Source organism: Cariama cristata, unplaced genomic scaffold, assembly GCF_000690535.1.
Source record: "Cariama cristata isolate BGI_N322 unplaced genomic scaffold, ASM69053v1 scaffold2677, whole genome shotgun sequence".
NCBI classification, from domain to species: Eukaryota; Metazoa; Chordata; class Aves; order Cariamiformes; family Cariamidae; genus Cariama; species Cariama cristata.
This window is the reverse complement of record NW_009628189.1, coordinates 77192-89969: the sequence shown is the minus strand read 5'-3', so window position 1 is coordinate 89969 and position 12778 is coordinate 77192. Positions and strand designations below refer to the sequence as shown.

Genomic DNA, 12778 nt, shown 5'->3' with positions numbered 1-12778 from the left:
TGCGTTTCGCTGTTTTATGGGCTCCCTCCCGTGCCTGTGCTTTCTTCCCTAGGCAGGTGAAGGGAATTACCGTTAGGATCACTCAGCCTCCGTGTGTGGGTCCCTTGGCAGATAATCTCGGGCGGTTTTAAATATTTTTTGCCCCTCTGTTTATATATATATATTTTTTTTGGTCACATTTATGTAACAAGTGCCAGCCTGCACGTTAGATTAGTGGTGTTGTCTAGGGCGTTGCATGCTCTGGGGGTGCTGTATCCAGTGCTGTGTCTGATCATTAAAAAAAATGTCTTTCCGTTGAAGAAGACAGGGGTTAAAATGAATGAAGATCTGAAGGTTAATTTGAGCTGGCTGCCTCAGGATCATGTAGAAGCCAGCTCTACCGAGAATGCCTCAGCCGCAGGCTCCTCCCTGGTTCCTGTCGTAGAGCCAGAGCCAGAGCTTTTGGTAAACCCCTGGGACATTGTCTTGTGTACTTCAGGGACCCTTATCTCCTGCGAAAATGCCATTGTGGTTCTTATCATTTTCCATAATCCCAGTCTTCGCGCTCCCATGTTCCTCCTGATAGGCAGCCTGGCACTGGCAGATCTCTTAGCAGGCGTTGGATTGATCATCAATTTTGTTTTTGCATACCTTCTGCAATCAGAAGCTACGAAACTGGTTACGATTGGACTGATTGTTGCCTCTTTCTCGGCATCTGTTGGCAGCTTGCTGGCTATCACTGTTGATCGTTACCTCTCCCTGTATTACGCTTTGACTTACAATTCAGAGAGGACTGTCACTTTTACCTATGTCATGCTTATATTGCTCTGGGGAGCATCTATCTGTATTGGACTGCTGCCTGTAATGGGCTGGAACTGCCTCAGAGATGAATCCACCTGCAGTGTTGTCAGACCACTCACTAAAAATAATGCAGCTGTCCTTTCGGTCTCTTTCTTGCTCATGTTTGCCCTCATGCTGCAGCTCTACATTCAAATCTGTAAAATCGTGATGCGCCATGCCCATCAGATTGCCTTGCAACACCATTTCCTGGCCACTTCCCACTATGTGACCACCCGAAAAGGAGTGTCTACTTTGGCCATTATTTTGGGGACTTTTGCTGCTTGCTGGATGCCTTTTACGCTCTATTCTTTAATAGCCGATTACACCTACCCTTCTATATACACCTATGCCACCCTCCTGCCAGCTACCTACAATTCCATCATCAATCCTGTAATATATGCTTTTAGAAACCAGGAGATACAGAAGGCACTTTGGCTCATCTGTTGTGGCTGTATTCCTTCTAACCTGTCTCAGAGAGCAAGATCACCCAGTGATGTCTGACTGGCAGCCAGGAGGATGCTCCTTACCGTGTTACTTTCCAGACATCCTTGCGATGCTGTCTTTGGTTTAGACGCATTCATTAAATGGTGTGTGATGGGTTCATATCAAAACCACAGGATGCACTGACCTTTTTCTAAACAGAAAACCCCAGTGACCAAAATGAGTCAAGTGGTTTAAGGGAGATTTCCAAAAATCAAAATAATCAGTGTTCTTACAGATTTATAATGTTGCTCAGGGTCTTTTTGTTATATTACCCAGACTTTGCCATGTTTGCCATGATTTTACGTTAAGTTTGCTAATTAAAATTAGATTGAAACAGCATACCTCCTTGAAATTGTTTATGTGATTGAGTTTAGTCATACTGCATGTTACAGTCTGTTGTCAGGATATTTTTTTCCCTCTTTAATTCTTTTTAAAACAGAAAAGAAAAGAACACCCAAGTCCTGTTACCCCATTCGTATATCATCAGAATACTCTTCAAAATAATGGCCAACTGTACTGATTTATATGGTATTTATTGTAATAATCTCAGTGCAACAGATTTGCTCTAAGTGAGGAAGTACTTGTATAGCTTTTTACTTTACATCTCAGCATGAATTAGCTTGGTAATTGTTCTAAAGGGTTACCTGTTCTCTCCTGAGTTCTGGATGGATGTTAAAACAGAAGATATGCTTTGCCTTCCTTTTGAAAAGTCAGCCGTATGTTTTCACTTAGATATGGGACATCGGAGCTCATTATACTATTCATTTTAAAAGGATTTCAGGGGGGCTCTTCAAAGTTGATGGAACAGTATGGCCTCTTTTGGCATTTGTAATAGATGCAGCACAAAGTTTCTCAGACAAGTTTACCTTTTTCAGAAGTGTATAAGAAAATATCTAATAAAATAACCTACAAATTTCTTGCAACATGTATTTAGCATCCACAGAAAATGGTTCCCCTTATGTTGTTATCAAGTCAAAACTGTTACCACCTGTTTTCGTTGTTCTGCTATATAATTTAAAATACTGAAGTTTATGAATTCTCAGAGCATATCTAGTTCATAATGGTATGCAACCAGAACTGCAACATGAAACAGTATTTTCTCCTTTTCTGGCAGTTTCATCCATTACAGATTGTGATTCTTCGCACTGTACGCGTGTCAGTTCACTTCATTATAGGATGATAGTTCTGGTCTAAAAAGCAGAGCTTCCTCTCGTGAATGGTTAAATTTCAAACCGCTTCTAACCTTTTTACTGAAGCCACGTGAGAACGCACTAGAAATAAAACATTGTTTTCTAATTTGAAGACTTGATTGCCAGAGAGGAAAACTTCCTGGCAGATGTCTTCGCGAAAGTTAAGGCGTACCCTAACGTAAGGTGCGCCCCGATGTCAGTCCATGGCAGTTTGTAGTACCACTTCCATTAGTGTTGATGGGCGCTCAACGCGTTAGTGCCCTGGCATCAGCAGGAGGTTACCTTCCCTTGAATGTCAAAGTCAGCATACTGTATTGTTGCGTCAGTATCTTCCGTTACAGTTTAAAAAGAAAACAAACCAACAAACTCACGTGTAGAAATAGCAATATTTACAGTTCAATGAAAAAGTATACCTGTATAGTATAGATAGTAGAGACAACTGTGTTGCTGGTCTGGATTTTTCCAAATGGAATCTGTCCTTTTCACATGGACATTTGGTTGACTGTAGCTTTTTGTGGCAAAGTTTCTGTGACATTAAGAATCATATGCTATACACAAAGCTGAATCTCAAATGTGAATGAGATGTCTGTAAACAAGGCTCTGTAGAGATTTTTATGAGCAATAATTAATTTTAGTTGCATTGCTGGGTTCAAATTCCATTATTTACTTGGTTCAACCGTCATGATATTTGGCTTTTACTTCGTAAACTGATTAGTTTAATAATTGCATGGCATGGTCCAGCAGAGCTGTGAACTCGCAGCTCGCTTGGCTTCACTGCGATTTACAGGTGCTCAGCACAGTTAGACTGTGACCCCTGCTCCGTGTAGGATATTCGTGTTCTTTATCTACTTCTGAATGCTAATGAAACTCTAGGCATTGCATTTTGTTATGAATTTTTGTATAAGAAATAATCACTTCATAAATATCCATGCTATGTATGCGTGCAGCTTTGCAAGTATGCAAAGTATTGGGAATAAATGGCAGTAAAAGTCATGAGCTGAATAATGTAGAGAGGCTGAGTAATGTAGAATGGCACTTTTAAAAGCAAAAAATAAGTTAGTCATGCAAAGTTTACACCCCCTCCCCTATTCTTCCCCATTTGTTCTTCTTGTCAAATTGCTAGGAAGGGTGATGAAGATGAGCAGCTACAACTGTGACCAAAATTCAGTCCTGAGGGCAACTCTTTTTTTCGCTGACGCAGACCTGTTCTCATCCTCTTGGATAGCCTCACCGGCACTAGTGGTTTTCTCTCCACAACACCCAGGTGGTAGGGAAGCCAGAAGAAAACAGCAGAGGGAGATAATGTCATCCCCTTTTCTCATGCTGGTTCACCTAGTGTCCTTGTCATCTTCCTCGCTCCACAGGCCGCTCAAATCCACAGAGGCTCTCCAGAGTGCCGAGGGAGCCAACCTTTTCCTTGTGCCAGAGCAGAGAGATTTGTAATTGGAATCTCCTCTCCTGAGAAACAGTGCGAGTCAGATGGAGGAAAGAAGGATTAATTATAGAAGTCCCACAAAGCTGCCCTCGTTTGAGTAGCGCATGGTTACCTTTCACCAGAGAGAGATGAGAAACATGATTGTACCTCCCAAGGTACTGCTGTGACCTCCAGTGAGGATGTTGTTTCTTCTGGAAATATGTTCTTAAATTGACACTGTGCAGCATAGGCTGGAAGATCCTTCTGGAAGTCAGTGACTTAGGTTTGCCCACAGCTGTCGGACCAAACTTTAACGTGGTTTGCAGTACTGGCGAGATGCGGTGTAGCACACCAGTGAACAAACTCGGGGGAGCAGGGGCAGAGCTGGAGGTAACAACGGTGCCTACCTCACTTGCACAAAAGAAGTGCTTGACAGGCAGCCGCTTCTCAAACCCTGCTGACTTAAAAAATTCTCGGCTGTCACCTCAGAGTTACAGGGTAGGCCCCAGCTCTGCATGGTAAGGTGCCAGTGTTCACCCAAGATCCCTCCAAAACTGGCAGAAATCCAGCCAGCCTTCAGGGTTGGGTCATTTTGTTGTCCCGTCAAACAACACCCGTGCATAAGACCAAGGGTGTTATATTCACCATTCTATCTACAGTGAAATATCTTTCATGTTTCCATCATAATGACAAAAGACTTTTTTCTTAATGCGTAATTTAAAGAATTGAAGTTCACTTTTATTTACTAACATGCTTGCCCTGAAGTTAGTAACAGGTTGTATCTTGATGCACAAAATTTACTGTAGTCAGTTCTTTCATATATTCATCCTCAAAGCTTGGGAGAGGATTTTTTTAATTGTCTTTTTTTAAAAACTGTTTCTCCTAACAATAAGATTTCAGCAATAAGGGGAAATACGTTTTTAGCACGAGAGCAATAAAATCCTCCGTGTTGCGGGTACTATATACTGCTGAGTAAACTCAGAGCAATAGAGAGGAAGCCATATATTCTTTAGACAAAAAAAATCAGTAATTTGCGTAAGGACTTTAAGTAAGCAGAAGTCTTCCTTTGTTAAGCAGTTGCTATTGGACTGATGTGGGACATAATTTCTGGTTGGTTTGTGTTACAATTATTGAGTTACTGAACAGAATTAGTCAGCGATAACCTTTCACCATAGTTCTTGCATCCTGAATTTTGCTATTTGCAAGAGAGAATTACGTACTGCAGTGGGGTTTTTTATTCTTTTTGTTGTTAGGCATTTAGTTGTACAGCATTCTATGGATAAATTCATTCATTCAGGATTTCCCATTGCAACTTAGTGCTGAGAATACTCATCACCAAACAAAACCTGAGAATTTGTCATGCCCATCAAGATGGCTATGATAAATGGTGCTAGCCCATTCCGAAGGCAGCTTAGCTTTTAAAAGGACAAGATTATGGTGTCATTGAAGAAAACCCGTACCAGCACCCAGGGTATTTGGAAGCAAGCTGGAAGGCCTGCTGTCACTGCTGCAGCTTCCTACCGCAGACGCTCGATGCCATAAGGAGCTGCGTCCATCCTTCAAGGTCAGGGCCAGCCTTCAGGCACCTTGGGGTCACTAAAGCCCCTCTGCGGGCAGCAGTGAACTTTGGCTCACACCAGCAGCTGTTCTGTCCCCAAAGAGTTGTCTTTCTGTTGCCTCATTTCCTTAGGCATTGTTTAGCTTTTAAAAATAAGATACTTGTGGATTAATTTCTCAAAAGTGGTGAGCAACTTGCAGTGTGACTGGAAGTTGGCGTAAAATTGCATTGCTACAAATCAAGACCCTGAAACATAACTACACTCTCATTACTTAAAAAAAAAAAAAAAAAAAAAAAGTGGTTCTATAACATTCAGAACCATGTTTTCAAAATGTTGGCCCTGACTTCTATGAAGAGAAAGTATGTATGGTCTGGTTTTTGTATGTACAGTGAAGAAAGGAAGAAAAATAAGAATTGGACAGAGTGATCACTGTTTAAAAAACCACCAGCCGTTCTGTTGCTTTATCTGAGATACTGAATGGTTCTTAGTCCTTGACACTGAAACCAACTCTGGCAACTTCCTAGAAAATCCTGAACACCCACAAGTCAGTGTAAAAGTGTTGTAGCAGAAGTAGAAGGACTAGTGTGGTTGCCAGAGCAAAACAATTTGATGTAACAGCTTTGCTGCGAGTGGGAATAAGAACAGTATACCTGGACACCCGCTGTAGACAGACCAAGTCCTAGGTGTATAGGAATAGCACCAGAAAAAGGTGAACGGTATTTCTTTAAATGATACTGCTGCAAGGAGAGGGTATTGGATAGACTGTCACTGGATATGGATCCTATGTTGTAAGAATTCAAGAATATTTTAAAGTGCTACTGGCCAGCTATTCAGGAAAAGGTATTGTGGTGGTGTATTTTTTGAGGGCAATCAAGAATGCAGCTAGATCTATGAAAGAAGTAGTTAGGGATGATGTTAAATATCTACGCATAGACTCATTGCATGTTTTTGGGAGAAGGTCTGAGAATCATTTTAAGTTTTTACTTGGCTGCCTTTTGGAGCAGCCGGTTCTAGAACAAGAGGTTGCTCCAGTACATACATTAAGTGCAGTAAATAATCTGTCCTTCTTTACTTATTTATCAAAAGGAACAAATAGCTATTTGCAGTCAGAATTGTTGCTTGCAACTAGACAAGGTCTTTTTAGTAATACCACAGGAAACCACTTTACAAAAACAGTTTGATAACTTAGAAAAAAACAAATTTTCACATGCTTAGCGTGTTGCACACTTAGTGTATTGCATGTTAGCAAGAGGCCCTGTAACTTGATTGGTATTAGCCAGCAGGGCTACTCAAAAGCATGTGAAATTTGGTGCTTAACCAAAAAAAAAAAGGCCAGTGCAGATAACAGTGCATTACTATAATTGGGAAACACAATTTTAAATAATATTTCAGTTCCCTGATTTTTTTTTTCCCTGGTTTTTGAATGCCATTACATAAAGCGGTGGTTGACCCTCTCTTTCATTGCTACATTTAGTTTGGCTTAGTGGTAGTCCAGAGATGTACAGTGGAGAAAAAATAAGATCTCTCAGTCTCTGCTTATAGAGAGGGGACTAAAAGGAAGGGGCGTGATTTATATATCACAAATAAGCAATAGTACAGGACAGATAAATCAGACATGCGTATCTCCCCCATCTGTCAGTAAAAGAATGATGGGACTCCCAGTAAACTTGAAAGATCTCATACCTGGAAATACTTTTTTGGTACACAAGGAAATTACCCCATAAAACTGGGTGCTACTGGCTTCATCAGACCAAGACTTTGCAATTCCTTTTAATGGATCAGAAATCTGGATGAACCGCAAGGGTATCTGCTTTCCTGTTAAGTGGATGATGAAAGATGAGAGAGGATGGAAGTCTGTACAGCTTGGTGAATCAGCCAGGTGCTTGGTGCCTGAGCTTGGATAGGAAGGTTGTGTGAATAAATGCATCGCACGTGGGAAGGTTGTTTTGAACTGTCCACTTTGAACTTTACCTGACATAGATGGAGCACCCAAGAGGGGCCTGGGGGCTGCCGTTGTTCTGGGGTGTAGTGCAGCAGACCCGTGTCCTTGAGGACGGCAGTATTGCTGCTCCTGTTGAATGGTGTCCAGAGAGCGGAGAAGAGGAAATATGGTCAGAAGGGAGGTCCTCCTTCTGTGAAAACGTTTTATTCAGATTATTACTTGTCTTGTTAACACAGTCTTAGATGGCTGCACTTGAAATCAGAAGAGGTTTTTTGGGGGAAAAATACTGACAATATGAAAGTAGAACCAACAGCAGATTACAGTAAGTCATTATGTATTTCTGTTTCTTCTGAGGAGCAGCTGAGTCTGTAACTTCACAGTAACTATTTATTTAAAAACAATATGCCTTTGCACTAAAAAACTACAAAAGTCCATGCTGCGGTTTATGCACAAAATTATTGTGATCTTGTAAGCCAGATAAGAAGAAGAAACAGTTGCATATTTCACTGTGTCACTGTGAACTTCTAGAGGAGGAGGAAAAAACCAAACCTGAAGGTAGGTTAGATGAAACCATATTGCAATTAACTAGTGCATCACTGCTGTGATTCAAACTAATTTGGTGCCATTGAAAGGGTAAGGGGAGATTTTCCAGTGGAGGTTCTTTGCAAGTGGGTTGAGAGTAAAACTCATTTTAAAACCAAGGTCAGTTAAACCTGCCATCCCAAACTCCTTGAATTGGCTTTTAAGGAAATTGTCCTCACCTCCCCAAACATTTTGTTTTGCACTCTACGTACTCCAAGGCAATTTTTACAAACTTGCTGACATACTAGATGTTTAACCGGACAAGACAGTATTATGGGTTTCCCTCTCCCAGGTTGGGGGAAGACTCTTATGTGCCAGAATGAGAGAATGGATTTATTTATCTGTTATCTTTCAGTGTTTGCAACATTCACACAAGTTTGGCAATGTTTTTCTTTATTCATAAACAGACCTTTCTAAAAAGCATGGACTACTTATGGACATTCACTGCACATGTAGGGGCTTCATTAAATTACTAGTGTATAGTAATTCAGCTGATGGCCATAGGATTACGAGGGGTATGTGTGTTCACTTTTTTCTTTTTGTTTGTTTGTTTTTTTGTTTGTTTTTCCCAGTAGTAAGATGTCTGGCACTCTTCTTTTTGTTTCAAGACAAACATTGGTTTACGGTTGGACTCGATGATCTTAAAGGTCTTTTCCAACCTAAATGATTCTGTGATTCTAAGAACCTGCTGCATTCTTAGGTAAAAGCTTATTGACAAAGGTTTCAATTGTTTGTTACAATCCTTTCAAATATATCAGCAGCACTTTTTAGTTGAACAACTTTGGTGAGCATTTGCCTTACGCTGGCAATTTATCTGATTCACCTGCGGGGAGGGAAGCAAGTGAACTGCTACCGTTTTCTTTACACTTGTGGTATTATTCTTACCTCGAACCATTTGATCCCAACCATATGATCTACCGTGATGTCTGGGCACAGGCCTGGTCCCAGTTTCTCAAGGAATAAGCAAGCCAATACCAACTGCACATGCTGGAGACTGCATCCTGCAAGGATTTACCTTAGAAAATGGAGGGGCCTTCCACTTTTAAGGAATAGATGCCAACAAAATAGATTTGTTTTTTTTAAAAAAGTATAAACTAATTCTTAAAAGGAAACACCTATGTCCAGGTTTAACTTAAAGAACTTAGGTACTAGTTGTATTACGTGCTGAGTGGAGAAAGTTTCTTAGAGTATTTTGCTGTGCCATTAACTTAAGTGTTATGAGCTGTCATACTTAAAACTTTAAATAGTGTAATTACATACTTTAATATAATATATACATAATTATTATAATTATTTAATTTCCTTTTTATACGTGTGATATGCTAGATATCATACTGTATCCCTTCAGTGTTGTCATGGTCAAAGTGTAACCTCTTTGCTGAGGAGGTTTCATATGATTAAAGAAAAACATTGCCAAACTTGGATGAGTGTTGCAAACGCTGAGAGATTAGCAGGTAAGTCATTGATACTTCAACAAACAAAGACAATCCAGAGGTTTTGGAAGGGAGGTGAATTCTCCTGTCTTTAATTTGAACAAATCCCACGGCCAGCTTTGGGATTACAGGAGTGTGTTATATGGCCACATAGGGGACAGAATACAAGAAGGGCATTTATCACCGACATGAGCCTATGTGGCAGGGATAGGTTCCTGTGCACGCTGTTCCCTGTTCTCTTTCTCGCTCTGTCTTTCATGGGTGCTTTGGTAACAGGACTGCGCAGATCACGGGTCCAAACAGCACACGTATGACACAGGGGCATGTTTTGCACTGGCTGATGCTAACCTGGGGAATGTGACAGTATCTAAAAAATCGTATACATTTATTTGTGAAGGGCACATGCAATACACACATGCTTCAGGGGCATTTTAGGAAAAGGGACTAGAGCCTATAAGATTTAGGACCAAGGTGTGGAGCTCTTACTGCATTGATTACTTATGATCCCCCTAGAAGTTTCCTCTTACTTCAGTGTTTGCTAAGATGAAACCCATCAAAATAATCAGGAATTCGGCTTCCACTGCTGTCAGGGAAGAGATATTTTATAATATGCAAATGAAGGCAGCATGGCCTGACCCTTTGAAAACTGAGATACCCGCATCCTGAAAGGGATATACTGTTGTGTCCCCATGGAGCTCGGGGAGTTGTGCCCCATCCATGGGTTTTGCTTTTGCTGCGCTTTGGTTGCCCTCTGACAAGGCACTCCCCCCATGTATGAGCAACGCTCGGTCACCTTCTGGTGCCTCTGCCCCAGGGGGCTCGCCAGAAATAGCACGGAGGTGAGGTTTTTCTGCGGGGTCAGAGCATGCGGGGCTTGGAAGGGTGCTCCGCTCTCAGCAGAGACCTTTCTGAAGACATGACAGAAAACAGTGAGCCTTCTTCAGTCACGTTCGAACCAAATGTCAGCTCCTTTCTTTTGTATTTCCCTTTCAGTGTAAGCAGAGACTTCCCTTAGTCGAGGAGGAGGAGAGTAACTCATTGCTGGGAGTTTGCAGGCTCCAGCATGCAGCTTTTTACACGGCAGCTGTCCCAGGGCAGAGGGGCTGAATGTACAGTTGTCTGCCTCTGAACTCAGGCCGGTCCCACAGGTTAAAATGTATAGGAGGAAAATGCGGTTTTCCAGAATGCGTGATTTGTGCCAAAAGCGTGGAATGGGTATTGCAGCTGAAGAGGCAGGTAAATTGCCTAGATTACACGTACGGCAAAATACTCAGGCAATCTCTAGGGTTACTTGCCTGTGCTCAAATGTATTTTCTGCTGAAGCTGACAGCAGTCCCGTTTATGTATGGAAGAGAGTAATACGGACTTTTCTCTTGGGTCTCAGCCACAGCCCACTGAAGGAAATGGGCATTCTTATTTTTGTCATTATTTCTAGAAAGTGCTACATTAGACCTCCATCCGTTTTGTATATCGACATCTTTTTACTCTTTTGGGGCTAAAATCTACAGTCACGTCGTCGTTCTTTGTTTGGTCTCAGCTTTACTGTCACAGCCAAGACCTACAAAAGTTGATTGTAAATGTGTTTACAAATAAAAAGAAATTTCATAGGATAAAATGTTATAACTGTGCCTCTGAAATAAAGCTGTAAAACTCTCTATTTAACTTCAGGCCATGAAATCTGGAATACCCTGGGCTGGTAGAACCACGTGTAATTTTCTAGACTTACTAACCAGACCCCTGCTCTTTTAATTGCCAAATACAATTAAAAATAACGTGTGGTTTACCGTGCTCATCTCATGAAATTCTCGGAGAGAACTTTTCCTAGGAAACATGGTACGATTCGTGTAAGCTCCTGATACTACTGACGGCAGTGTGGGTCCATGCTGAATTCTAAAAGCTTTAGCAAAAGCAGCTGCATGGGGGTAGTTCTCACGCTACACATCTCATTAGGAGCCAAATGGCTTTAAACCAGTAATTTAAATTCTGCATGTTGTGCTTTTCATATGAGAACCAATTACTGGTTTAGTACATAAAGGCCTGTGGTTATTGCTTATACTAATTTAGGGTTTTTTTCATTTAACTGTGGTTGAAGTTTGGACCATAGCTTGCCAGTATATGAAGTAATTTTAAAAGGAAGTGAAACATCTTTGCCTCAGTTTCCCTTAAGATTAAAGCTTTGGATTGCAACTACAGAGCTTCTTGTTGTATACAAGATAGTCATTTAATGCACTTTATTTAAAAAAAGGCACAAATTATTTTGTTTATAAAATGTTACAATTGCACTATGCTGTAAGAATCGGTTAATAAATATAAACTGTACAGTTTTGTAGTCAACATTGTAAGTGTTTAGTCATAAATGATTGAAACGATTACATGTTTCAGTTAAATGTTAATTTTATATGTGGTATATGTAACCATAAATAAATTTTCCTTTCTAAAAAAAAGAATGGTTGTCTGTTTCGTTTCATTGAATTTCACATTCTATTTCAAATAACAAAACAATATTCATTCTAAAAATATAAAATTGAACGTGTTCCAGTGCAAAGAGATGGCAGATGACACTAACTAAACTCGGGGGATTAAAGTCAGATGTGCGAACTTCAGCTGAACTTCTGTAGACCCCCTGTATCCACTGACACTGCAGAAGGAAATACCAGGCACTACAGTTTTGCACAAAAAATCTGAAAGAAGAGCTAACAGGAATTCTTGAATCTAGAGTTGTAAATGAAAGCCAGGGTGCCCTTATCCAAGTTAATTTACCTCTACCGCACTTCTCGTCTGACATGCTGCCGTTGGTTATCATTGCATACGCTCAGTTTTGGGGAACAAAATTCAGTATGGATGTGCAAGAGGGTCTGCATTGGGTCTTGCCAATGGATGTAAATACTTCGTATTTGAGTTGGTCATCATTAACTGGGAGAGGTAAGAGTTGAAAGAAACTGTGTTAACCTAGATTTTTTTTATTTTTTTTTTTGAGAAGTTTGGTCCTGATCCTCTAATAAGTAACTGCAAAATCAGAGTTCTGTTTTTCCAGTTCAACTGTTACAGACAGGCTAAAAGAAAATGGAGGACTGTCTCATTTTCCAAATTAATTTTTTTTTAAAATGTGCATTTTAATTCTTCTGAATGGTTTGCTTGAATACCCAACTTACTTTCCAGGCATATAAACTGATGGAATGAGCTACATCACTAACCATAAAACTGACTGTTGTGTACCATAGCCGGAGAAAATAGGACTTCTGAAGGAATTGGCTGGTGACTGACAGATCCCCAGGTAAGTAACAGAGAGTGAGGCTGCTTCCTTTACACCATGCAGGACTACAGTCCTGTGGCTCAGGTGTGTCCTGGAGGAGATC

The 12778-nt window shown here is 40.7% G+C and overlaps 1 protein-coding gene across 1 annotated transcript; it reads left to right on the top strand.

Annotated features, from left to right (window-relative positions):
- The first annotated feature begins 315 nt into the window (after positions 1 to 315).
- On the top strand, positions 316 to 1320 carry GPR12 (G protein-coupled receptor 12). The gene has a single exon (XM_009704698.1). It carries the CDS (start codon positions 316 to 318, stop codon positions 1318 to 1320), a length of 1005 nt encoding a protein of 334 aa, XP_009703000.1.
- Positions 1321 to 12778: the final 11458 nt, after the last annotated feature.

Excerpts from the sequence above, each read along its gene's own strand:
- GPR12 (XM_009704698.1), top strand. The coding sequence starts at position 316 with ATGAATGAAGATCTGAAGGTTAATTTGAGCTGGCTGCCTCAGGATCAT.